Source organism: Plecotus auritus (genome assembly GCF_963455305.1).
Source record: "Plecotus auritus genome assembly, chromosome: X".
Taxonomy (NCBI): Eukaryota; Metazoa; Chordata; class Mammalia; order Chiroptera; family Vespertilionidae; genus Plecotus; species Plecotus auritus.
In genome coordinates this window covers 122710272-122735729 of record NC_137784.1, presented here as the reverse complement: position 1 = coordinate 122735729, position 25458 = coordinate 122710272, and the positions used below count along the sequence as shown (strand labels likewise).

Here is a 25458-nt window from a genome sequence, read left to right as displayed (position 1 = left end):
TTATTTTATGTCAAGATTGTGCTAGTGGTTAACTTTGCAACTTACTCTTTAGATTATATAGTGTTTAGGTGGACTTAAAAGAGAATTTAATATCAGCTAGAGATTGGCATAGTGGCTGTCGGGACTTTGCTTCGGGGTGAAAGGGAGAAACATCTTCTTTTAAAAATATATTTTTTATTGATTTCATAGAGGAAGGGAGGAGAGAGAGAAAGAAACATCAAGAATGAGAGAGAATCATTGATTGGCTGCCTCCTGCACATCCCACAAATGGAATCAAGCTGCAACCCAGGCATGCACCATGACGGGGAATGGAATGGTGACCTCCTGGTCCATAGGTTAACGCTCAACCACTGAGCCATGTCTGCCTGCCGGGCAGGGGAGAAGCATCTTTATTTGGGGAAAGGACAAAAAACATAGAGCTTTGTTGTATGGAAACTAAATATGTGTAGAAGGGTGGATATGGATAATAAGTATCCACGAAGTGAGCTCTCAGGTCCAAATGCACACTTCTGTACAATGTTCTGTGATCCTGGCTCTGGGACTCTGCAAACCACATTTTCCTTTGCTAACTGGCTCCCTATTAAGCTTTGCTAATTGGGGAGCTAGAGGAAGACTGTAAGTTTGGAGGAGAGAGAAAAGGACCTTATCCTTGCTGATTACTTGCTGATCCTGTCAGCAGTGTTGCAACAACTCCACTTTACCCTGGCAGTAGGAGTTGGTTCCAGTTTGCAGTTTTTTTCAGCATCCCCAAACCGTTTTATGTTCATCAATGATGACTATATTACAGTAACCTGCCTTATAGAGTCATAGAAGAACATTTTAAAATATATATATTTTATTGATTTCAGAGAGGAAGAGAGGGAGAGAGAGAAACATCAATGAGAGAGATCATTGATTGGCTTCCTCCTGCATGCCCCCCTACTTGTAGGCATGTGCCCAGACTGGGAATTGAACTGTGACCTCCTGGTTCATAGGTTGACACTCAACCACTGAGCAACACCAGCTGGGCTAGAAGAACATTTTAGTGTATTGTACTGAGAACCAGGAAACCCATGATTTTAAAAATTATTTATTTTTGTTCTTTCCTAGCTCCTAACTTGTTAACTAATCTAACTTAATCAAGTTAGCTTTAGTCTGTTTCTTACATTAGAAACTGTGTTATGATGTCTTTTTAAATAATTTACAAGAGTGTTGTGAGCATTAATAAGAAAATAGCTATGAAGCTTCTTAGATATGGAAAAGGACAAATTTTGAGCTAAGATTCAATATGGCCAAAGAAATAATTTTCCATATTAAACCTTTGGAAAATAAACAGGCACCAATCCAGATGGATGATGAATAACCTGAAAATCAGTCAAATAATAACACAATAGCAACAGCAGGGAAAGTGTATTTTTTTCCTTCCCAAATAGTTTTATAAAGAAAAAAAAAAACTTACAAGGACATTGACTAGCAAAAGATGATTTCAGTGTAGGATGCTGAACAGCAAATGTTTTGGGATGGCTGCTTTTCTGGCTTTGTTCCTTTATCCAAGTGGGGCGGGTGGAGGTGGTGGGTTGCTTATGCAATAAAGCAATGAAACTGAAAACAGTAATGGTAAATCCTGACTACCAAAGTTCTAATGAAATCTCTGCTCAAATTCAAATGCAACATTAACTCAAGAATTGTTTATTGGTTGTGGACTAAGCAAAAGCATAAATTAAATACCATGTCAAAAAAAAATAATCAGAGCAAACAAAAAAACAAAAAAAGGTGTAAAGTCTTGACATCCATAAACAACAATTAGAAGGCATCACTGTCAGGCTGAGGTAGGAGTCCCAAGGCTAAACAGCTCTAAAAAATAAATCTCTAGTCTGTTTTGACCTACTACAACAGTCCAAAAAATATAAAGGAACCCACTTTTCAGGAAAATAATTTTGGTAAGATTCAGCTCTCTTAAAATATTTTTCAAATGACCCATTTAAATATTGTGGCACATTTCAGTAAAAAAAAGAGAAATGATGTAAAACCATACCTGCTTATATTTAGGATATTATTGCCAGCAGCTTTTATTTTCTGAGAATAAGTTGGGATTTTTTTAGTTGTTGTTTCTCGGTCACTAGATCCATGCATATATATGCTAAGTGGAGAAGATAGTTGTTACTATTTTTCACTTTTAGTTCCACTTAGAAGCCAAGTCCTAACACACCTCTAAAATGTTCACACCTTGAAAAAACATAAGCTTTCTTCCTTTTTATGTCACCCTTCTAGAAGCTTTCATAAATGGGACACCAAATTTGAAAAGATTTCTACTGTTTTGGTGTCTTCTTTCATTTGTTTCTTTTGGTTACATTGGTTATTTCCATTTCTGGCCCTTTCAAATGATTTAATTTCTTATTTTATAGAACATTTCCTGTTAATGTCCTTTCTAAATATGCCTGGCACATGGTAAATTTTGACTCTCTATTCTGGAGGAATACCAAAGTTTTGGACTCTGTCATCTCCAGAAGGACATACAAGTTGTTGACCTTGCCATTTGATGGAAGACAATGTTCTGATTTTCTTAATTTCCTTGAATATGTGCCATGGAAGCCTACCATTATTACCTTCACCTACAGTATTTCAGAAAAGCCAGAAATTTGATAAAGTTTAAAAGTAAGCATTTAGTGATTCAAGGACATTTCTATTCAATACATTATAGAATGTTTTTTTATTATAACATAGTCTCATCTGCTTTCTCAATAAACTCAGAGATTATGAGGAATACCAAAGTTTTGGACTCTGTCATCTCCAGAAGGACATACAAGTTGTTGACCTTGCCATTTGATGGAAGGCAATGCCTTTCACCTTGGTATTCAAAGCCTGATGTATAATTAATAGATATTCAATAAAGATTTCAAATGAATTGCACTTTATGCTTGAGAAGGTTATTTGCAGTCAGGCTACCTTAACTAAACTTCCTATGTTCTTGAATTCATAGAGTTCTCAGAGTCTGAAAGAAAAGGCAATTTTCTATTCCTAGGAAAGAGAGAGTGAAACATGCTAATTTCTTTTTAATATACATTTTGACACTTCCAATGTGCAGCTACCAAATCAACAATTAGGATGGGGTTGGAAGAGGGAGTGGTACTGGTCTGTTATACTTTTGAAAAGTTTATGTTTATGTGGTATAAGATGCAACATGGTGCCATAGCTGGTTTGGCTCAGTAGATAGAGCATAGGCCTGCCGAATCAAGGGTCCTGGGTTCAATTCCCAGTCAGAGCATATGCCCAGGTTGCAGGCTTGGTTCCCAGTAGGGCGCATTCAGGAGGCAGCCAATCAATGATTCTCTCTCATCATTGATGTTTCTATCTCTCTCTCCCTCTCCTTTCCTTTCTGAAATCAATAAAAACATTTAAAAAAAAGATGCAACATGGCTCTCTAGAAACTCTTCAGGATTAAAGTTGACATTTCCCAGAAAATCTCTGAGTGCAAATACATAATTTACAGTCAGTGGGGAAGAAGGAAAAATGTTTGGTTAAAAAAAAAAAAGTACAGCAAGTTCTCAAATAATGAATGTCATTTTGTTCAATGTTGTAATGTTAATGAGAAAAAAATGGATTCCCTGGGTGTGGCCACTGTCACTGTAGTTTACACATTCTCCCCATGTCTGCATGGGTTTCTTGGGGAATCTGGTGTCCTTCCACATCCCAAAGATTGCATGTGAGGTGAATTGTGTGTCTGAATTGTCCCAGAATGAGTGAGTGTAGGTGTGTGTAATTGTCCTGCAATGGAAGGGTGTCCTGTCCAGGGTGGGTCACTCTTGCTCCCTGAACTACAATAGGCTGCAGCCACCAGCCACCCTGAATAAGTGGATTGAAAAATAATTATCTTGTTTTTATGAATCTTTCTTAAATGTATGTACAGGTTACATTTATTTCAATGTTTGATATTAGAAGTATTTGGGATCTTTATTTAGAAGTTTGGTGATGTTTTTGTGACTAGAAATATTCCCTAGGAACTTTTAACTCTTGTTCATATCTTTTAGCCTATGGTAAAATTGGTTTTGTTCTATGTCATTTAACTTGAAGCCACAGTTTCCAAGAACCTATCAATGATGTTAAGTGAGGACTTACTGTAATTACTTGAAGTGGATAATGATTTGAATGAAGGGAAAAAACTACTTGAGAGTTATGTGTAATTTACAAACCATATGCATGGCTATGCTAAAATGTCATTTGTTTCTCCTTTATCCATTTTCTCCTCTAGGACAATCTGTTCTTGCCATTTGTCTTAATAAATGATAAAAGCTGAATCTGTAATAAATTGAAGATACCTTATATAATGCTGAAAAGGAGACCCCAAAATAATTACCTTTTGATCTGAAATCTACTTGATCACCAGTTTTTGCCAGTCCTTTATTACTATGGAAATAATATATGAAATTATCTCTTTATAGGGTTTCTAATATGCTTACCAAATTTAAATTCTTTTATAGCAAGACATCTCCCCTTTAGAAAGTTCTCTTTTACAAAATTGTACAACTAATATACAAACATTTATTAACAGATTATAAGTTCCTGTCATATGTAACTTCAAGTTTAAGTGTTAGTACTAAATTAAAAACATTATACCAATGCTATAGCTCTTTGGATTTGCAAGACATAACCGGTCAACTGACCAACACAAGTCTGACTATTCACCAGATTTTGGACTGGAGAATGATATTTCCTATACTTTTGACGAGAAGTCTTTTTTAAGTGTACATGGAAGGGTAAGAAAGAATGGGAGATCAGGCTCCTAAGACCACTGCCCCCTCATGGGGATGCCCTGCCATTTGCCACAGGAGAGATTGTCAAGAAGTCAGAGTGACTATTAATGAGATTCTTCTCCCTTCAAGGCTCAGGAAACTCACATCTGTTGAAACACAGAGAAATGAGAGAAGTCATCATTATATGGCCTATTTGTAATTTTTTCCCCTCTTTGTTCTGAGTTCTTGGATCCTATAATTTTGGTTTTCTGCATATTCTTTCACAGATAAAGATGATAAAATTTAAAAAATAGCTTTAGTTATAAGAAGCAAAATGTCTAACAACTTTTACTCTATGAAAAATTCGTTGGTTAGAGCTCAAACCTTGAACATTTTTTACAATAGAATATTTTTACTATAGGGATTTACAAATAGAATACAAATAATATAAGTTAGAGTTCAACATTTCTAACAATGAATATTCTAAGAAAAGTAAATTAACATTAGCTCAGATACATGCATATATATACTCTATCCATCTGAATAGTTATTGGATGGTAGAGATTGAGTTACTTTATATATAATTTATCACACAAATGTGATCTTAGTTGTAACTAATCACATCTTGTCAGATCTGACTTTCTTTTCTCTAAAAACAACATATGCCATTCTGGTGACAAAATGATCTTATGACTAGAAGAAAGCTAGGTTTTCAAGTCATTAAGTTTCTAAAAAATACCTGTTTTCTATAAATAAAAATGATAAAATCAGTGTCCCTAAGTCCTAGAACTTTCTTGCACGTTACAAATAAAGCTACAAATAAATTGTACAAATAACAGCTATATATACTTTTGTTCCTTCCCCCTGTTTCTTTCTCTTTTTTTTTATTTGCTTTTCCAAAAATATATTCAGTAATACACTCAAGAATATATATTTTTAATATTCTCTCCAGGGCCATTATGAATAACTTTGTTTAAATAATGTTATTTCCCACTTCTTGTGGGTCTGGAGAGCAGAAGATGAGATTCTTAGAATCTCATCTGGCAAGCAAGACAAAAAATAATCCTGATGTTTGTAATGCTCAGCTCTACAGAGGTTGTTGTTGAATTTAATGTTTAACAAAGTGATGAAAATAGAAAACTGATTAAAAGATAACATGAAGTATAAGCACCAATGAATTTATTTTTACATAATAGTTCCTAGCTTTTGAAATAATTAAAAATAAACAAAACAAAGAAACAATCACATAACATTATTCTACTCATCATCCTTTGATAGGCTAGGGTAGAAAACAAATATATAGTCTACATACTTTGTTTTTTGTCTAAGTAATTTATTGTACTTATGAATAAGAGAAAATAGTCCTGTGACAGAAAGGCACTCTTCTAGGTATTTTGTAAACATCTTAGTTAATCCTCATAAAACTCAGGGAGACTGAGTTTGCCATACCCATTATATAGCTGAGGCTGTGAAAGCTCAGTAAAGTTAACTGACCTAAATCATAGAATTATTAAATAGTGAAGCAAGAATTTCACCCCAATTCATCTGGTTTTAAATTTCATGGTCTTTAAAATTCTCATTGATCTAATTTTATGTTCCTTTCACATTTACAATACAGTAAAGATTTTAAAAATTCTGTAATTGATTTTCTAAATGATTCACTTGAGCTTCTACCGTCAGTGAGCTCCCCATCATTGAGTATATTCAAGCATTGAGTGTTATTCTGATAAAGAGTTCAGCTTGATTTGGAGTGGTTAAACCATAAGAGTATTAAGGTCTCTTTAAACCCTGAAACTCTATGACTAGCAACAATACTATGCACATTACAGATATAGCAGGAATTCTCAGAAATGACATGATCCCTAGGCATGTGACTGAGGACCATTTTCTCAAGAAGACCTTATCTGGGTAGGCATTACTCAATTTGAGTCAGATTGGGGAAATACAAGCTTCAATTTTGAAATGAAAAAGAAGGTAGTCAATCACAGACAAATAACACTGTCTCACCCAGATGTTCTACTTTCCTCTGACTTTACCCTTTGAGCCTCAGAAAAGTTTAAATTTTATTTTTGATATAGTGATTGTGATACAGTCACACCATAACTCAGATATTCATATTATGCCTTTTCTGCCTTGCTTTGTGCTCCTGACTTTGACCAACGTTTTGAATTGTACAAAAGTAATCTCTAAAACAAAAAGGAAAGGGCTTTAACCGAGATCAATTTTGAAGGAAAAGTTTAAGTTTAAATTTCTAAGGAAAAATAATACTCTGATAAAAGCATAAAAGCATTGGGAAAAATGACCCTCAATATTTTTTCAAAATGAAAACATGTTTTTCTGGCTGGTGATGGTATTCTGATTCCCAGATAGAATTGAGCATGGTAAAAATGGAAGGATTCTCATCAACGTTCTGTCTTTCTGACAAAGCTCTGCTTGGTGTTATGGAACTTGTACAGCCCATAGGAATAATTCTCACAGTAGATTGTCTGGCTATTAACTCCCTATTTTTTACTTCACAATCTTTATTATCTTTGCATTGTCTGAAGGCAGTTGTGCTTGTTTCTGGGCCCTAATTTCTGACATTAGAAAGATGAGATTTCTTCAAGTTAGAAAATACTCAGAAAGAAATGGGTAAACAGAACAGATACTATTATGTCTGCATCCGTGGCTAAGAAAAATAATATTCTAAAGAATATAAAGTGATACAAGTGAGCCATATAAACAAGTAATCACTAAGAGCTAAAATTACAAAGATCCTTCAAAATAGCATATTCTTTTTTTTATTAATCTTCCAGAAAGAATGTGTGAATGGAATATCCTATGAAAAATCAACCAATGCCTGGAATACTCAGACCTTAATACATTAACAGCTGACATCTTAGGTTCTGGAAAATAAAACAAACAAACAAACAAACAAAACAGGTTACCAGATATAATGTTAACTCTGGAATAACTGTAGGGATGAATCCTACTGCTTTATTTTTTAATTTTTTAGATATATTTTTATTGATTTCATAGGGGAAGGGAGAGGGAGAGATAGAAACATCAATGATGAGAGAGAATCATTGATTGGCGGCCCCATTCTTGGGATCAGGGACTGAGCCTGCAACCCAGGCATATGCCCTGACCAGGAATCGAACTGTGACCTCCTGATTCACAGGTCGAGGCTCAACCACTGAGCCACACAAGCCGAGCTTCATGGCTTTATTTGGCAGTAGCAAAGGAGACACTTGAGATATCATCACAGGTTCAGAATCAACTTAGGTATAAAAATTGAAAGAGCAGGGTGAATTGAATAAGCCCACTATTGGGGAAGGGTAAAATCAGCTGACTTAAGAGACCCTGTAATGCCTGTAGTGCACAACTTATTTTCATGTCCTTTATTGGTTTATTCTTTAAGCTTGGTTTATATATTAAGCTTTCAAAATTAAAAGTGCTTTGATTCCTCTGTGGGCAAGAAATTGTACAGTTTCAGGAAAACCTCAAAAACCTGGGGTCAAATCTTGACTGTCACTTATTCACTGTGTGATCTTGGACAAATCACTTAAGTTCCCTGAACTTTGTTTTTTTAAGAAGAATCTCTCCCTTGTAGTATTGTTCATAGAACAAAATGATGTTTTGGGACAACATGACTAAGAAGAGGCACTCAATAGATAGTAGCAACTATGGTATGAATTAGATTATGATCTGAAAGCTACTTTTCAGCTTCTAAGTTCCATAAAATTTGCAAAAATGAGCAATTAGCACAAGGTTTCTCAAAGTATATATAAAAAAGGATTACATTGTCAAATAAGTATGAGAAATTGTACATGCTCTACCTATTCCTTTTCCCTTCTAAGTCAGAATTCATTTTCAATACAATTGAATTTACTGAGAATTCCCAAAATTAAAAAAAAATGCTTAGCTTTATCAGGGTCTCCTAAATTCATTTCATCATAGAAACATCTTTTGAAGAAGATATATTAACATCCTAAGAACTTTTTTTTTTGTATTCCACTTAGAGATATGCCAAGTTTTTAATTATTTTAAATTCCAGAGTATAAATAAATTTTTGAAATTAAGATACACTGAATAATCTGTGATACCTGGATACCAATATTAAGACTAATTTGATTTTAAGCAGCAGCAGGACAAGGTAGAGTAAATGAAAAATACAATGAAAGTGAAAGATCACTGACTAGGGCCATATTTTGTTGGAGTTATTTTTTGTTGTTAGTGTTTAATTTACTAGAGCTGCCTTTGGAATTATGGCTACCCAGAAGCTTGGTGAAATTCCTGGTGCAGTTGTTTTAAGCCCTGAGGGAGAGAGACACAGTGTATCAGCATAGTACTATGGTCAGGTCTACTTCTTTCAAAGCCAAGATTAAGGGCAATGGAACATGCAGAAAAACTGAAGCCATTACAAATCTGGCTCACAATATTTGCATTCATGCATTTTAGAAGAACACCAATTTGTTTTGCTTTGGATTGCCATAAATAGTGCTGAAGTTTCCTTAACACTTTTATTTATTTATATATTTCCTTTCCTTTTCTTAAGCTAGCAATTTCCCTAAGTTTACTGTTGTCCTATGGATATCACATGTACTAAGAGATAGAAAGGAGACTGCAGGACTAAAGGGTTGGTTTTTTAAAATTACTTTGAATGCAAAAGAAACAGAAGGCTTGGAAGCTGTTACTTCTATGTTATTTCTATGAGTACCCACTTTGTCACTTTTAAGCAGCAAATTAAAGCATTCATTTTAACGATTTGATATTAACCAGGTTATTAGCACTATTATTAACTTAACTTTATTGATGTTCTAGGTGTACTTTTTTCAGATTTTTGTCTCCAGATCCATATGGAGAACATTCCACAGTTATTGCAGTCAAATATAGTCAACTCTCAAAAGTTTTTAAAGTTGCTAAAGATAAACTTTTAAATCATCTGATATTTACTGTCCAAACCTGGCCTTTTCAGCTATGATATAGTTGGAATGTGTATTATAGTTTCAGGTAAAAAATGTTTGGCTCATCCTATTGAATCTTGTTAACATTTATAGCAAAGGACAAACAATTCACCTATCCTGATAAAATATATTGTAGCTTCCTGAAACCTGCGCATTTAGAATAAATGGCAACTTGTTTTGGTATCCATTACCACTTTCAAATTGCATTTACAATATAGTGCAACTGTGAGTTCTTAATTAGTAGGATCTGTATTGTTCAAATGTACAACTGTAGAGGGATTTTTCAACATACTGCAGCTGTTACCTATGAAGGAAACACATTTCACTTACCAAGAGAAGCTGCACAATTACATATGTTGTTATGGACAGATTCTTTCGTGTTTCCTTAAGCAATGTTATTTCATAATGGATTTCACATTGAATATAGCAAATTTTACCATTGCTGCCCACTCAATTTCTGCCTCTAGGTTGATTTTAAAAGAGAAAGATGAAATTTTTAAGAGCAATGAGAGTGGAGGTGAAGAAAGGGTTCTTTATAAAAGATGCAATATTCACCAAGGTCATAAAGAAATATGCCTATATACACATATCTATTTAAATATTCATTTAAATAATGTATGTGTATCTCTGTATAAATACTGAGTCCAGAAAACATTTGCAAGAGTATAGCCTAAAGGTAGCATATTGAAATGACAAAAATTAAAAAATAAACTATATGAATAGATACTACAAATGATATAGAAGGTAAGGCAGTATCCACAAAGAATGTAATAAATCCTTTGCTCATTGGTTTTTTTTGCCTCAATTTGAGGCCTTTAAACATCAACCAATTATGGTAAATGTTTAACTGTAGGAGTTCAGGCAGACAGCCAAATTCTGGTTTCAAAGCTCTTGCTAGTTTTAGCTTAAAAGAGTTCCATTTCTAAGTAAAAGCATTTCTGGGTACTGGCTATCTGTATAGTAGATAGAGCTACTGGAATTTGAATAAGTGGATTAGATCCTTAATAAATGGACCCTGCAGTATTACCTGAAATGTGTGAAAGAATGGACTACTAGGAGTCCTAGGGAAATACTTCCCACTTATAATTTAGCTCTATTTACCTAAAGCCAGTTTATTCCCATGGACACAAAGTAAAGAAAAAGAGTTGTTTTTCTTTGCCAAGCCCTACAAAACTGCAAGGTTAGGGGGAAAGGGAGCTAAAGGATAAATTCAGCCATTTCTTGTTAGGAAAACGAGGTATTTGAAATACAGACAAGATAACCAACATAGTTAGATTTGCTTTCTTATCAAACATAAGGACTCAATTACCATTCTGCACGAAACTGGTTTGAATATTAGCTCTTCCTTGGAATATTCCTACCCTCTGTGGAAGCACTAACAAATGGGTAGAAGAAAGGGGCCTAGACTATTCACACGTGCAATATGCAGACTCTGGATGGATGTTTGAGATGCAACTGCTAGAGCCTTTTTAGTACAGACATGACAGTGAAGGGGCTACTGAAGTGACTTTTCTTAGACCATTTGGTCTCCTTTCCTGTCTCCCAGAGGTATCCCGAGGGTCTCTTCACAAACCCATCTGCTCAGCCCCAAAGCTTTAAACCTTGCTTCCCTTCCCCTAAAGTCTCCCATTCACCACCACCCTCCCTAACCAAAGTCTCCTCCTGGTCACCACCAAAGCCTGGAGAAGTGGAATGCACACAATGCCTCCCTTATAGGGCTTGAGCTAGGGACTGGGCATGCTCAGTAGCCAAAGCAGATTTTTTTTTTCTTCTTTTGGTAGCAAGTGCGGCATCTCTCCCAGTCCCACACCTTTTTCCTCTACCACTATCCCCCTCTCCCCACCCCAGCTCCTTAATCACCCTGCTTAAGCTGTTCAACACCAAAGGCTCACAGAGTTCTGAGGTACGGAGAATTAACCGACTCCTAAATCCAGGAAATAGTCTCACTTTGGGCTAAAGCTTCACACTTTTGCCTTAAAGCCCCCAGCCCCTTACGCGCAGACAGGTAGGGGGAGTGCAAATACTACTGGATCCCGGGAAACTGGCCACAAAGAAGACTCCATCCAGGATCTCCCGCTACTGAAGAAGTACTCCGGGAGCCCTCTGTTCTGCCGGGTGACAATTAGCCAAAGGTACTGTACCCGTGATACAAAGCCCAAGTGCGATTGTTGCCTTTGAATGTCATTGTTGTTGACTCACCCCCCTCCATCCTGGAATTATTCAGTTTCTCGGAGACTCGACGCCCCTGTCTACCTCCCTCGACCTATCTTCCCTCTGGCTCTTCGATGTTTCTTTGGCTTTGCTGGGGTTCTTGGTTGCTCTTTCAGAAGAACGCCCGCTCGTTGTGTGTGTGTGTGTGTGTGTGTGTGTGTGTGTGCGCGCGCGCGCGCGCCTTGTTCTTAGGGGACTGGGGGAGGAGAAAGGACTGGAGTGTGCGTGTTTGTGGTGGGGGGATGGAGATTGGCGCCCTCGCATTAGGGAACCAGTGTCTCTTTGCGAGAGAAAAGGGGTCGCTCCTCCCCAGGGGATGTTTTAGGCATAAAGAGGGGGCGGATGCCAGGAGGAAAGTGCTCTCTTTCCAGGCATATGGGTAGAAATCAAGTGGGGGTGTCTAGGTGGGGGACGGAGGAGCTAAGGAATGTGCGGGGGTCGAGGTGCTTGAGTGTCGGGAGGGAGGGCCGAGCGGGTGCTGGGGGGGGGGCAGTGGGGGTGGCGGGGGCGGGGATTAAGCAAGTGTATGTAAAGGTGCAGCCCTTGTGCGAGCCGTTGGGTGCGCGCGCGGTGTCTGGCCGGGTGTGTGTGCGCGCGCGCCGCTGCCCGCCAGCTTGCCTGCCCCGACTGCTCCGTGGGTTTGACGGAAGAGCGGGTGCCTACGAGCTGGAGCTGGGATCACGTAGTGACCATCGCTGAAACTGCAGCGCGGATCGCGGAGCCCCAGGCCCTACAAGAGCCACCAGGCTCCGGAGGTGGGTGAATTTCCAGCGGGGGCTGAGATAACTGCACCGACACACGCTGCCTCTTCCCTGCTCAGTTGGCTAGTGCCTGTGAGTGTGAGTGTGTGTGTGTGTGTGTGTGTGTGTTCGTGCGCGCGCGCGCGCTCTTGAGTGGAGGGAGGCCAGGAGCTTATTATTTTTAGTTTGGGTCGTGTTGGTTTGGGGCCGGCTGAGTGGCCAAAGCGGCCGTAGTGGCTACTCCGCCGCCGCTCCCTCTTGCCTGTCCACGGAGTGGTCACAAGTCCCTGAGGGCCGAAGGAATCCGATGTCCTTAGCTTCGCTGCCCCCAGGGAGGCTGGGACAGCGGGGAGTGTCCTAGTCTAGGGCCGGTGCGTTGGGCTTTGTTTTCTGTGCCCCTGTCGCAGGTACTCTAGGCGAACCTGGATCTGGAGCTCCGGCAGTGGCCCGGGAGCTGGTCGAAGACAGCTGGCACCCTGCAAGAAAGGGGATATGAGAGAAGCCGGTGCGTAACTCTAAAAGCCCTGCAAAGCTGGGCAAGCGCTGGCAGCGCGACTTTGCAAGATGCCCAAATGTTGAGCTGATTTCTGGCTTGGTGAGAGCAGCATTTTGTGGCTGGCCTGGCTGCTGGGTGGGGGTTGGGGGCGGGCAAGGGGGATTCTGGACCGCCGCTCTTGGCTAAGGAAGGACAGGGTCACTATGCCTGTGACAAGCGGGCCAATGACACCCCAGTGGCTATTGCCCCCCTGGCCCGAGCTAGTAATCTCTTCTCCCTCAACCACCGCACGCCCAGGTCTAGAGAGGCCCATGGAAACTCCAGCAGTTGTCCCTTGTGGGACGCGAGCGCGCTAAGAAATGTGTGCCAGAGGGGCTGAAGCCCTCCGCGACATCCCCAGCGGTCCCCACCTCCGCTGTCTGACCCTAGAGGCCGCTGCTCGGGCCGGACCCGGGAGGGGGGCTGGTGCCGGCTCCGGGCAAAGGGATGCGGCAAAACATTGCAGTACACGCTATAGCCAATGGCCCCTCCAGGCGCGTCTCTGCCGGCTCCAGGTAGGGAACAGTGAGCATCCCCTCTGCTTTAGGCAGTCGGACTGAGGTTTCCTGTGCCAGCTCCAGGGGTGCCACCTCGGCCCACCCTCCTGGTTCCTTTGATCCCCCACAGGCCAGCTGCCTCCACAGGATCGCGGAGCGGCAGGCGCAGCACTGGGGTAGATACTGGATTTGTGGTAAGGCTAGGTTTATGCAGTCCTGGCCAGCCTTGGAAGCCTAGGGTCCTCAAGGGGGGGGGGGGGGTGGGGAGAGAGAGAGAGAGAGAGAGAGAGAGAGAGAGAGAGAGAGAGAGAGAGAGAGAACCGGGCAGCTCTTGGCAGCCCAAGAGATGACTTTGGTACCCAACTTATACTTGGTGTTTTCTTTTTTTGTTGCCTCCCCCTCTTCATTCCCCCTCCTTATTTTTTAAGTGGGCATGTTTTAGTGGTACCATGTGAATGTGACGTTTCTTTCGTTTACATGCAATGCCCCCTTCCCTCTTGCTTGCTCCCTTCTCCCCTTTCCACTTCTCCATGTTCTCTTGCCCTTTCTGTCTCCCCTTCTCTCCCACGACTCCTCAGCTCTCTTGCTAGGTTCTCCAGCTGCTTTGGCTGCCTCTGTTTCACAGACCTGCATTTGGGAAGTTCCTAGCTAGTCCTTGTACCTTTCACACTCCCCCCTCCCCCTCACTTAAAGTAGAAATTGGGAGGAGAAGGGTAGCTTCTAATGCAATTTCAGATCTGTTGTTGCTCCTTGTCATTATTTGTGTACTGAATTCAGATTATTCTTTTCTTTGTTGTTTTGTTTTTAACTTGGTTACTTTTTTTGGGGGGGGGATGGGGGGGTATAACAAGAAATGACTCAACCAAACCTGGATGGCTGTTGAAAAACACATCTATAGCAAAGCAAAAAGATCAAGTGGTGAAAATTTGCTTTTACAATGCAAGTTGGTTTGAATGATGTCATACGTAAGAATTATGACTTCTTTCTGTGCTATCAATCAAGCTGTCATGGTGAATGGGGGAATGCATTTCCATACATCAGCCAAGGAACATCTAGGCAGTTCTGTCTGTATGCTGAACCAAATTACTTAAAATGCAAATATTTCTGGGTCTTGCCTATTGGGTTGTCTACCTTGAGACATGTTCACTTTACCACTAGCTGATTCCTCATGGGCAAAAGACACAAAGGTGTTTCTGTGTGACACTTCTGGCTTTGTATTATTCCTGCATTGTGTGTTCCTGGGTAATTTAATTAATATTTGGTGATAACTATATTGTAATTGCAGCCAGCTTTCCATTCAAGATGGAAAATACTTACATGGCTAAAATGGCATCAATAAAACAAGAATTCTTGTTGTTTCTTTTAATCTTTTCCATGTAGCATTTGCATATATTTGTGTATGCATGTGGTATTTAAGGAATTGGCTAAAACAGGTTAATTTGCTAAGCATTAAACTCCACTAAATTGATTTTTGATTTGTTTAGAAACAGAGACATGGGGTAGTAATATTTGGAAGGTTGTGTTTGGGAAATGATGATTTTAGGGCAAACATTTGCTGTAATAAATGTATTTGGGGCTGCAACTAGAGCCACTCAACAATCATAGTGTGTTACATCTTCCTCAGCAGTGGCAATCTGTGGTCAAAGTGAAGGAGATAAACATTTGAGCCAAGTGCCTGTGGGACCTGGGTTCAAAATGGCACGAGAAGGAATGGAAGAGGGCAAGGTAGGCAGGAGAGCTGGTTCTTGAGGGAGGGAAAGCTGTTTGGACGTCAGCTAGACAGTGCAGGAGCAAATAGGTTTCTCTCCTGCTTTCAGGGACTCAAAGACAAAAGGTATTTTTTCACGGTTTGGAAGATCACTGATAGGAAGTTAGATACTGTTTATTTATCAAAATGGAATCTAAAACTTGGCCTTCCCTACTCGGTTCTTTTCCAAAACATCACAGGGTCATCTGTGGGTTTTTTAAGGCAGCAGTGTACAGGAATGAACTGATTTATGGCAATGTGCTTTCTAATGGGCTGAAGTTCAGGCAGATCTCTTCCCAGGGCTCCGTCCACCTTGGCCTTTGGACTGTCCCCTTACAGCAACCCAATTCTCCCATTGGCATCCTCCATTGAACTCAGGGACCTAATATTTTCTCTGCTCAGCCTCTTATCCCGCTGAAGCCTAGAGAGCAGACCTCTACAAACTGAAATGCCTTTGTGATGCAAACTACATGGCTGACTTGATGGGCTCAGATCAGTCATTAGAGTTGCAAATAGAAAGCTTAAGGTCTGTGTTTGTTCAAGAGCACAGTTTGGTGGTCCAAGTAGAGAAAATATCTCAGATTTTTAAGGTTTAAGTAAGATCAACAGTCTTTTCCTGTTGTTTTTCATGTGTTGTGCACATGTAAATTTTGTATAAACTACAGGTATGGAAATAAAATGTAACACTTTTTAGGTGGTTAGTGTTGGCTAAATGAGAATACTCGGAGCTTTTGGTACCTTAAAAATTCAAAGCTAATAATTATAGTCACGTGTTTGCTATGGCTTGCCAAATTTTCAGTTAACTGCATTTATAAATACAAGTAATTTTTCTAGCAATAATCATTGAAAAATGTTTTCTTCTTATTTTTTAGATTATTTCTCTTTATTCAGAAGCATAAAATTGCATGCCGATTGCAAGAAGATGTTTCTTTGGCTCTTTCTGATTTTGTCAGTCCTGATTTCTTCTTCGACAAATGCAGATTCTGACATATCAGTGGAAATTTGCAATGTGTGCTCCTGTGTGTCAGTGGAGAATGTGCTCTATGTCAACTGTGAAAAGGTTTCAGTCTACCGACCAAACCAGCTGAAACCACCTTGGTCAAATTTTTATCACCTCAATTTCCAAAACAATTTTTTAAATATTCTTTATCCAAATACATTCTTGAATTTTTCACACGCAGTATCCCTGCAGCTGGGAAATAATAAACTGCAGAACATTGAGGGAGGAGCCTTTCTTGGGCTCAGTGCATTAAAGCAGTTGCACTTGAACAACAATGAATTAAAGATTCTCCGAGCTGACACTTTCCTTGGCATAGAGAACTTGGAGTATCTCCAGGCTGACTACAATTTAATCAAGTATATTGAACGAGGAGCCTTCAATAAGCTCCACAAACTGAAAGTTCTCATTCTTAATGACAATCTGATTTCATTCCTTCCTGATAATATTTTCCGATTCGCATCTTTGACCCATCTGGATATACGAGGAAACAGAATCCAGAAGCTCCCCTATATCGGAGTTCTGGAACACATAGGCCGAGTTGTTGAGTTGCAACTGGAAGATAACCCCTGGAACTGTAGCTGTGATTTGTTGCCTTTAAAAGCTTGGCTGGAGAATATGCCATATAACATTTACATAGGAGAAGCTATCTGTGAAACTCCCAGTGACTTATATGGAAGGCTTTTAAAAGAAACCAACAAACAAGAATTATGCCCCATGGGCACAGGCAGTGATTTTGATGTACGGATCCTGCCTCCATCTCAGCTGGAAACCAGCTATACCACTCCCAGTGGTCACACTACTCAAACATCCTTCCACAGATTAGTGACCAAACCACCGAAAACTACAAATCCTTCCAAGATCTCTGGAATCGTGGCAGGCAAAGCCCTCTCCAACCGCAATCTTAGTCAGATTGTGTCTTATCAAACAAGGGTGCCTCCTCTTACACCTTGCCCAGCGCCTTGCTTTTGCAAAACACATCCTTCAGATTTTGGACTGAGTGTCAACTGCCAAGAGAAAAATATACAGTCCATGTCTGAACTGATACCGAAACCTTTAAATGCCAAGAAGTTGCATGTCAATGGCAACAGCATCAAAGATGTGGACATCTCAGACTTTGCCGAGTTTGAAGGACTGGATTTGCTCCATTTAGGCAGTAATCAAATTACAGTGATAAAGGGAGATGTATTCCACAATCTCACTAATTTACGCAGGCTGTATCTCAATGGCAATCAGATTGAAAGACTTTATCCTGAAATATTTTCAGGCCTTCATAACCTGCAGTATCTGTACTTGGAATACAATTTGATTAAAGAAATCTTAGCGGGCACCTTTGACTCGCTGCCAAATTTGCAGCTACTATACTTAAACAACAATCTCTTAAAGAGCTTTCCCGTTTACATTTTTTCTGGAGCACCCCTTGCGAGACTGAACCTGAGGAACAACAAATTCATGTACCTACCTGTCAGTGGAGTTCTCGATCAGCTGCAGTCTCTGACACAGATTGACTTGGAGGGCAACCCGTGGGACTGCACTTGTGACTTAGTGGCATTAAAGCTGTGGCTGGAGAAGTTGAATGACGGGATTGTTGTGAAAGAACTAAAATGTGAAACACCTGTTCAGTTTGCCAACATTGAACTGAAGTCCCTCAAAAATGAAATCTTATGTCCCAAACTCTTAAACAAGCCATCTGCACCATTCACGAGCCCTGCACCTGCCATTACCTTCACCACCCCACTGGGTCCCATTCGAAGTCCTCCTGGAGGCCCAGTGCCTCTGTCTATTTTAATCTTAAGTATCTTAGTGGTCCTCATTTTAACTGTGTTTGTTGCTTTTTGCCTTCTTGTTTTTGTGCTGCGACGAAACAAGAAACCCACGGTGAAGCATGAAGGCCTGGGGAATGCAGAGTGTGGTTCCATGCAGCTACAGCTGAGGAAGCATGACCACAAAACCAATAAAAAGGATGGACTGAGCACAGAAGCTTTCATTCCACAAACCATAGAACAGATGAGCAAGAGCCACACCTGTGGCTTGAAAGAGTCTGAAACTGGCTTCATGTTTTCAGATCCCCCAGGACAGAAAGTCATCATGAGAAATGTTGCCGACAAGGAGAAAGATTTGTTACATGTGGATAGCAGGAAGAGATTGAGCACAATTGATGAGCTGGATGAATTATTCCCGAGCAGGGATTCCAACGTGTTTATTCAGAATTTTCTCGAAAGCAAAAAGGAGTACAACAGCATAGGTGTCAGTGGCTTTGAGATCCGTTATCCAGAAAAACAAGACAAGAAAAACAAGAAGTCATTGATAGGTGGCAACCACAGTAAAATTGTGGTGGAGCAAAGGAAGAGCAGCGAGTATTTCGAACTGAAGGCAAAACTCCAGAGTTCCCCCGACTACCTACAAGTCCTTGAGGAGCAGACAGCTTTGAACAAGATCTAGGTCACGAAATTTTACTTCATGCAGAGGACATTTATTTAATGATGAAAGTGCCTTTTGTTGATTTCTAACTTCCAAATACTATGTTATCAATAGGCATAGAGGCAGGTGTTTCCAAGGGTGTCTCATTAACTGAGCTGCAAAGATGTGTCCAGTAGAAGAGAATCTCCAATAGATTTTACTGCATAAAACCTATACTGTGGAGTTCTGTGGGGATACTGCAAACTCTATTGCCAAAGGGATGCTTTATATACATAATACACTGAATTTAACCTCAAGAGGCAAATCTGTTTTGTACCCCAATGCAAAACCTTCGTCTCTTTGTGCTTTGTAAAGCAAAGTCAAGAAAACTGGTACCAGTGTTCACACCTCAGATGGGTCCTTCATCTTGCACGTAGATTAAGTTGGTGGAACTGGAATACTCCTTCTGATTTGTGGCATTGTAACAACTCTATGTAAGATTATCTGAAAAGTAAAACAAAAAGCATGCAAAGAGAGAACATTCGATAGTATTTGTAAATCGATAACATTTATGGCCTGCATCTTGAAAGCACTGGATTTATAATGTTAAATTGTGAAAATATTTGTTTAAAATATGCATTGCATAAGTATAAAATAAATTTGAACACTTTAAGCATTACCTGTCTATACATAAAACCTAAGAGAGAAAAAAACAACATGAGTTACATAGCATTTGTGGTGATCTGAAGAAATATGTGATGTTTATCAGAATTAAACATGGCTCAACTTAAACTAACATTAGAGTTTGTTCTCAGTTATGTGAAATACCCACAATCCTTAAAGGTTGTCCAAAATTAGCAAAGTGCTTACCGTGTGAGCGCACCAAAAGCTATTTTTGTAACATAATTCATATTTATGAAGTACTTTGTATACTAAATAGGAAAATATGTACTCCTTAATATGTATTTAATATGCCTGACTTGTTTTCCTGATCACAGGGAATTTATCAATAAGTATAAATTTAGACAGAGACAATATACCAAACTGAAACTGAAGCTTATATGTACAGAAATATTCTGGACATTGTGATCAGGTATAATTTAAAAATAAAACAAAATAAAAAAACAAAAAAGCAACAAAAATATTTAAAAAAAAGTTCTGTGCTATTCTTGAGAATTTAGCATATTATCTCTTCAGATTTGTTACCGATTGTGCATTTTAAAATAGATCCCTTAGTTTTTTATAGTATCGTGTCTGGGGCAGTTGTTATTCGCCATCAGTTGTCTTGCTTTTCAGGATTCTATGAGCTTACTTCAAATAGTTTTAACGACAAATATTTAAAAAAAGTAATGAGTAAGGTTAATAGTTATATCTCGTATGCATCAGTATTCCTGTTCTTTCATCATTCTGACTACTATCAGATAATCAAATAGAACAGTAAACATCATGGTTATCTTGGCTATCAAAGCCACACTGTAAAATGCTTTCATTGATCTCAGATTAGTTTACACTCTGCAACTACAAATGATATGCCACTGTGTTTGCTTGTGCTGTTAACTGCTGAGTCAAACTTGGTCAAAGAAAGGAAATACTTGATAATGGGAGAGATTTGAAGATTTTTAGGAGCTCCCGATTAGTAGTGACATCCTGAAACACATTGCTTTCTTGGTCTGCCTGTGTATATATATTTTTTGTGCTCCATCTCTTATAACTACTGTATTCATAAGTAAAATGACCAAGAAGGTAAACAACATATATATTCTTCATGAATTTCAAGTGGCAAATGTTTTAGTACAGCTTCTAAAATGATATTATGATTAAAGTTGTAACAGCAGTCCCTTTATTGATTACTAATTTCAGGGCTTTCTATGTTTGTTCCAAGATAAAGAAACAGACAACTTGGCATTCTTGGACGTGTGTGTGTGTGTGTGTGTGTGTGTGTGTGTGTGTATGTATACATATCGATAATTGGAGATTTTTTTTTAATAGCAAAAAGAATAGTCTCCATATGTATGTGCTGGTGCTCTTAAAACTTTAATGTGTAGTTTTAATTTTCATGACAATGTTTGTGAAAACTTTATATGAATATTTAAAAAATACAAACAAATACTTTCTGACCTTGAAAGAAAGGACATGAAGATATGTGCCCAACAGCTTGTTTTCATCTATAATTTCATAAGGACTTTTAATATACCATTACAATGCTTGCATGTATCCATGGATTAAAGGGCTCCTAAAGCATACTGACAGGATAAAGATGAAAAGGTTTCAAATAAAACGTTTTCGTTTATCCTGTCAATAAAGTGTGGATGGATTGAAAAATCTTAAGTAGACACTTAAGGGAGGAACCGGAAAGCTCCATCCATGATCTGGGGCTCATAGGTCATTGGGATGATGCTTTTTATTCAGGTGATGCTTTGAAGATGATTCAAGGTTTCTGCAATTGTCAATGGCAAGAGTACCTGCCACTATCTCAAAGCTTCCTGTAGCATATTGGCTATCTCAAACTATTCTGCTGAAAGGTGTAAATGTTCAACTTTTAAAAAAGTAATTTAAATGTATGTGGTTATTTGGAGGATCTAATTGTAAGTGAATGACAGTAACAAATCCTTGGTTAAGGTTGATATATTTTCCTTAACTAAAGTCATTGTGCCTACATTATACAGTGTATACTATTTTGCACCTGTCTTTCATTAGTTCTACTTGTATATTTTATGATAATGTTGTTAGACATAAATTTTTAGTTGAGTACAAGAGCAGTTAAAATACTGTATCTACATTTTGTTGACTTCAACTATAACCTTGATGTTAGTTTAACCCCTGCAGGAGTGCTATATATGTCAATACAGCATTTTTGGTTTTGATTCAAATATAGAAAATCCAAGAAGTGTTCATTTCTAATGTGGTCTGACATATTGTGGGCTTCTTGGCACTGTATCATGTGCTTGGACTCTATTAGAATAGTTGCAAAGAAAATTAGAGCATATAAATCAGTGAAGGGGTTGAGACAATATATTATGTTCATGTAATATAAATCAAGTTTTAAATTATTTTTTTATGAAATCAATAAAGATGATTCAATTATTTAAAAGTAAATCTTTGTGTAATTTTATGAGAAAGCAGCTATTAAAATACAGTGATTGAAGTCTATAAGGCAATTTATATTCTATATTTAGTTTTCCATTCTGCATAATAAACTCAATAAATATATTAATTAGAAAATCATTTAAGACCAGCTTTCTTTTGTTACTTTTAAAAACAATTCATTTCTTTAAGCCACAAGAATGCATAAATTATACAGGGCATGGCCTCATGAGTAATGTCAACAGGTATTGCTGAAATAAGAGAACACATCTAAAAATGTATGGCAGTAATCTATAATACCTTTTGCATGATTTGTACATTGACAATGTATGAAATGAGCACAGTGAGGTTTTGTTTTGTTTTGTTATTGTTGTCACATCCAAAGAGCTGGGGGAGAAAATATATTAAAAATGTATTTATAATCACTATTTTGAAATAAAGTAAAGAAAACACACTGTATTGTTTTTACCCTGATTTGATTATTAGTATTTTTGGTTAGTTTATATGACAAAATCAAGTAATGCTATAAACATTAATGTAATCACAGAAATGAACTGTTTTAATAACTTTTGTTTGCTTTTAATAACATCAAGGTATTAGAGAAAATTTATTAAATGCCATTTTTATGAAAGTATTAATAAAATTGTTTGCTACAATGGTATTTCTGAAGCCATAGTTTGTTAAATATATTTATCTTTCCATTATTTTTCAGAAGAAATAAAGCAGTAACCGAAATGATCTTTTCATCTAGATTTGAGGGTAAGGCATAGAGCTATAGAATACTGTTTGTATTCAACTTAATTGTTAAATCTATGAAAAGAGATGCTTTCTTTTCAAACATCTTTGCAATCTGTGTTCCCTTCCATTGGCAGCCTCTTTGGAGAAGAGTAAGACAGTGCCAAGATCAACATGCTTTGATTCTTGCTCATTCTGATTAATCCGTTGGAATCTGACATAACTGCAGACAAGCAAATATAATATTGTCTTAATTATCGATTGAAAAATTTCATGATCCCTATAATTCATGGCCAGCTTGACTGGTTACTTACCTATTTAAGGGGTGGATTGTGATTTGTATGTTTCAAACATGACCAAAATCATCAGTCCATTAGTTACCAGGGTTATTATGATTGAGAAACATGAGCCAACTGCATTATGGTTCATTTGAGGGTAGCAAAGATTATAAACAGACTGTATTGACCAATAAAGTGGGTTATAGGCACATTTCCTTATAGAAAGAGATATACAGAGAGAGGAAAACAGAGAGAGATAATATAATTTAATATCGCTGTGGCCTTATGTCTGTACCTAGCTAGGCTGAAAATGTAAACAGTATAGGCAGCTTATACAAATACTTTTGGACTAAAAGTTTTATGTATCACAGGATATACATCACATGCATATATGACTTTTTTTTTTAGTTCTTTCTGAGTACTGAGCACGGGGGCTTTGGGTCCAGCCACTCAGTTATGTAGACAAGTGAAATCAAATGAAGGTTTGGCTTCATTTCCAGTGCTCATTCAATTAGTCACTATGGTCAGATGGACTGAACTAAAATATCCTGTTTGTGGCTTCACTTACCGGGAATTACTGGTGACATATATCCAGTTCATCTGATAATTGTTAACCCTCAATTACAGATTTGCTGGGGATCTGTCCTTTGTTAAATTAAAAGCAAATGGGAGGTTAAATGAATTTTAATAGCTTATTTTGTAGAAAACTGCCCTCAATCTACTTTCAAATTTCATTTTGTCTTAGTTTCCACTGGTTGATAACATTGCATTTTAGAAAGAGAAATCAAGTAAAGCAAACTGAATCGCCTATCTGATATGAAACACTATGACTTTTTAATTTTTAAAGATTATTTTTAGACTGCTGTTCTTATGTCCACAGAGGGAAAATGAAGTGGGACTCTGAGACACTACTTCAATACTTTGAGCCAAATAATTGCTTTTGAGAATAAAACAATTTTAATTTTTTATTAAATCATAATTACCAGATCCACTGGCTACAGAATCCAGCACTAGGAAAGAATTACTCAGCTCTCCACCTTAGTTTGCTTTTGTAGACACACAGACTAAATAGAAATTTTGATGATTTTAATAATACATCAAAAGTGAGAAATACGTGTTTAACTTAAAAAACTCATGAACAAGGCCTTCAGAGAAATTATATGAATATGTAATGAAAAAATATAAAATATCACTTTTAAATTAGCTATAGGAAGAAAATAGTCTTCTAAAGCTCCTGAGCAATATATTTCTCTTAGTTGGCAGCTCACAGATACCAGATAATTTCTTATCCTGCTAGTTAACAGCCTAAGGAAGCCATGCTGTACAGTGGAAACTGCTCATGGAAACCTTTGGAAATCAGAATAAGTTCTGCTCTCACTAATAAGAATTGCAATGTATATTTCAATCATTGTTCCATGTAAACTGAACCATTGTGGTAAAATTCTGAGTTGATAATCAGTAATTTTAATGCTGTTTTCATTAATAAAAGTTTTTTCTTATAGGTCATATTTGTAGCCATTCAGTGTGTTCATTAGCATGAAATTAGTGAAGCTCAACATCCAAAGAAATGTAAATAATCTGATTTTTAGCTGATGCAATTGTTTCTTAGTTTACAGGATAGTCTAGGTATACCTATAAACACACATACACACACACACACACGAATACACAGAAACAGTGAATTATGCACAAAAGGAATTATTCAATTGATGTAAACAAATACAACATTTCTTCCTCGACTACCTAGATTTTTCAAAAGTAGGTATTTGGAGGCCAAAATGATATCTTTTTGCTTCACTTTAAATTGAAACCTGCTACCATCCTTCACAAATATTATTCAGAGAATCATGGAGGAATATCTAGATCCAAAATAAAGAACCCATGGTGAGAATTAGATTAGAAATTATTGGAACATGGAGGTTAAAAAAGAGAAGAAAGAGTATATTGAAGATTACTGACTGAATAGCTCTGTACCTAAGCTAAGACTGGGGAGGATAAAGCCTAAGGACTATTAAGAAAGAAAAAAGGTATTTGCTTAGCAGACAGAACTCAAGAATCTGATTACTGATACAAATTATGATAAAATATGTCAAATCATAGACTTCTTTTTCCTTATTCTCTCTGCTTTATTTCTTTTAAATATATTATATGACATGTAGGCTATATCAACACAACACTAGTAATTCATATGTTTTCAAATAATTCATTGGTCAATTAAAATAGCTAGTTACCTTTCCAGCCCCCAAAGATTTTTTTTTTTCCTGGGATGACTAACATCGTGGATTGACAGATTGTCAGGGCATCCTGATACAGTTCTTTCTGCAAAAAACAATAAGTAGCATTGTGTTTAATGATAACAAAAGGTGAAACATGCATAGCATATATGTGAATTTTAAAAACATATATTTTTATTGATTTCAGAGAGGAAGGGAGAGGAATAGAAATATCAGTGATGAGAGATAATCATTGATCAGCTGCCTCCTGCACATCCTCTTACTGGGGATCAAGTCTGCAACCTGGGCTTGTGCCCTGACTAGGAATCAAACCATGACCTCCTAATTCATAGGCTGATACTCAAC

At 37.9% G+C, this 25458-nt stretch overlaps 1 protein-coding gene across 4 annotated transcripts; it reads left to right on the top strand.

The window, feature by feature from the left end:
* Positions 1-11394: 11394 nt before the first annotated feature.
* Positions 11395-24378, top strand: SLITRK4 (SLIT and NTRK like family member 4). 4 transcript variants are annotated; one of them, XM_080653740.1, is made up of 2 exons: positions 11395-11787; positions 16258-24378. In XM_080653740.1, the coding sequence occupies exon 2, from the start codon at positions 16308-16310 to the stop codon at positions 18822-18824; it is 2517 nt and encodes an 838-aa protein (XP_080509866.1). In that variant the 5' UTR covers positions 11395-11787; positions 16258-16307; the 3' UTR covers positions 18825-24378. The 4 variants fall into 4 exon arrangements, with proteins under 4 accessions (XP_080509866.1, XP_080509868.1, XP_080509865.1 ...); XM_080653742.1 differs by lacking the exon at positions 11395-11787 and adding an exon at positions 12399-12621; XM_080653739.1 differs by lacking the exon at positions 11395-11787 and adding an exon at positions 12439-13111.
* Positions 24379-25458: the final 1080 nt, after the last annotated feature.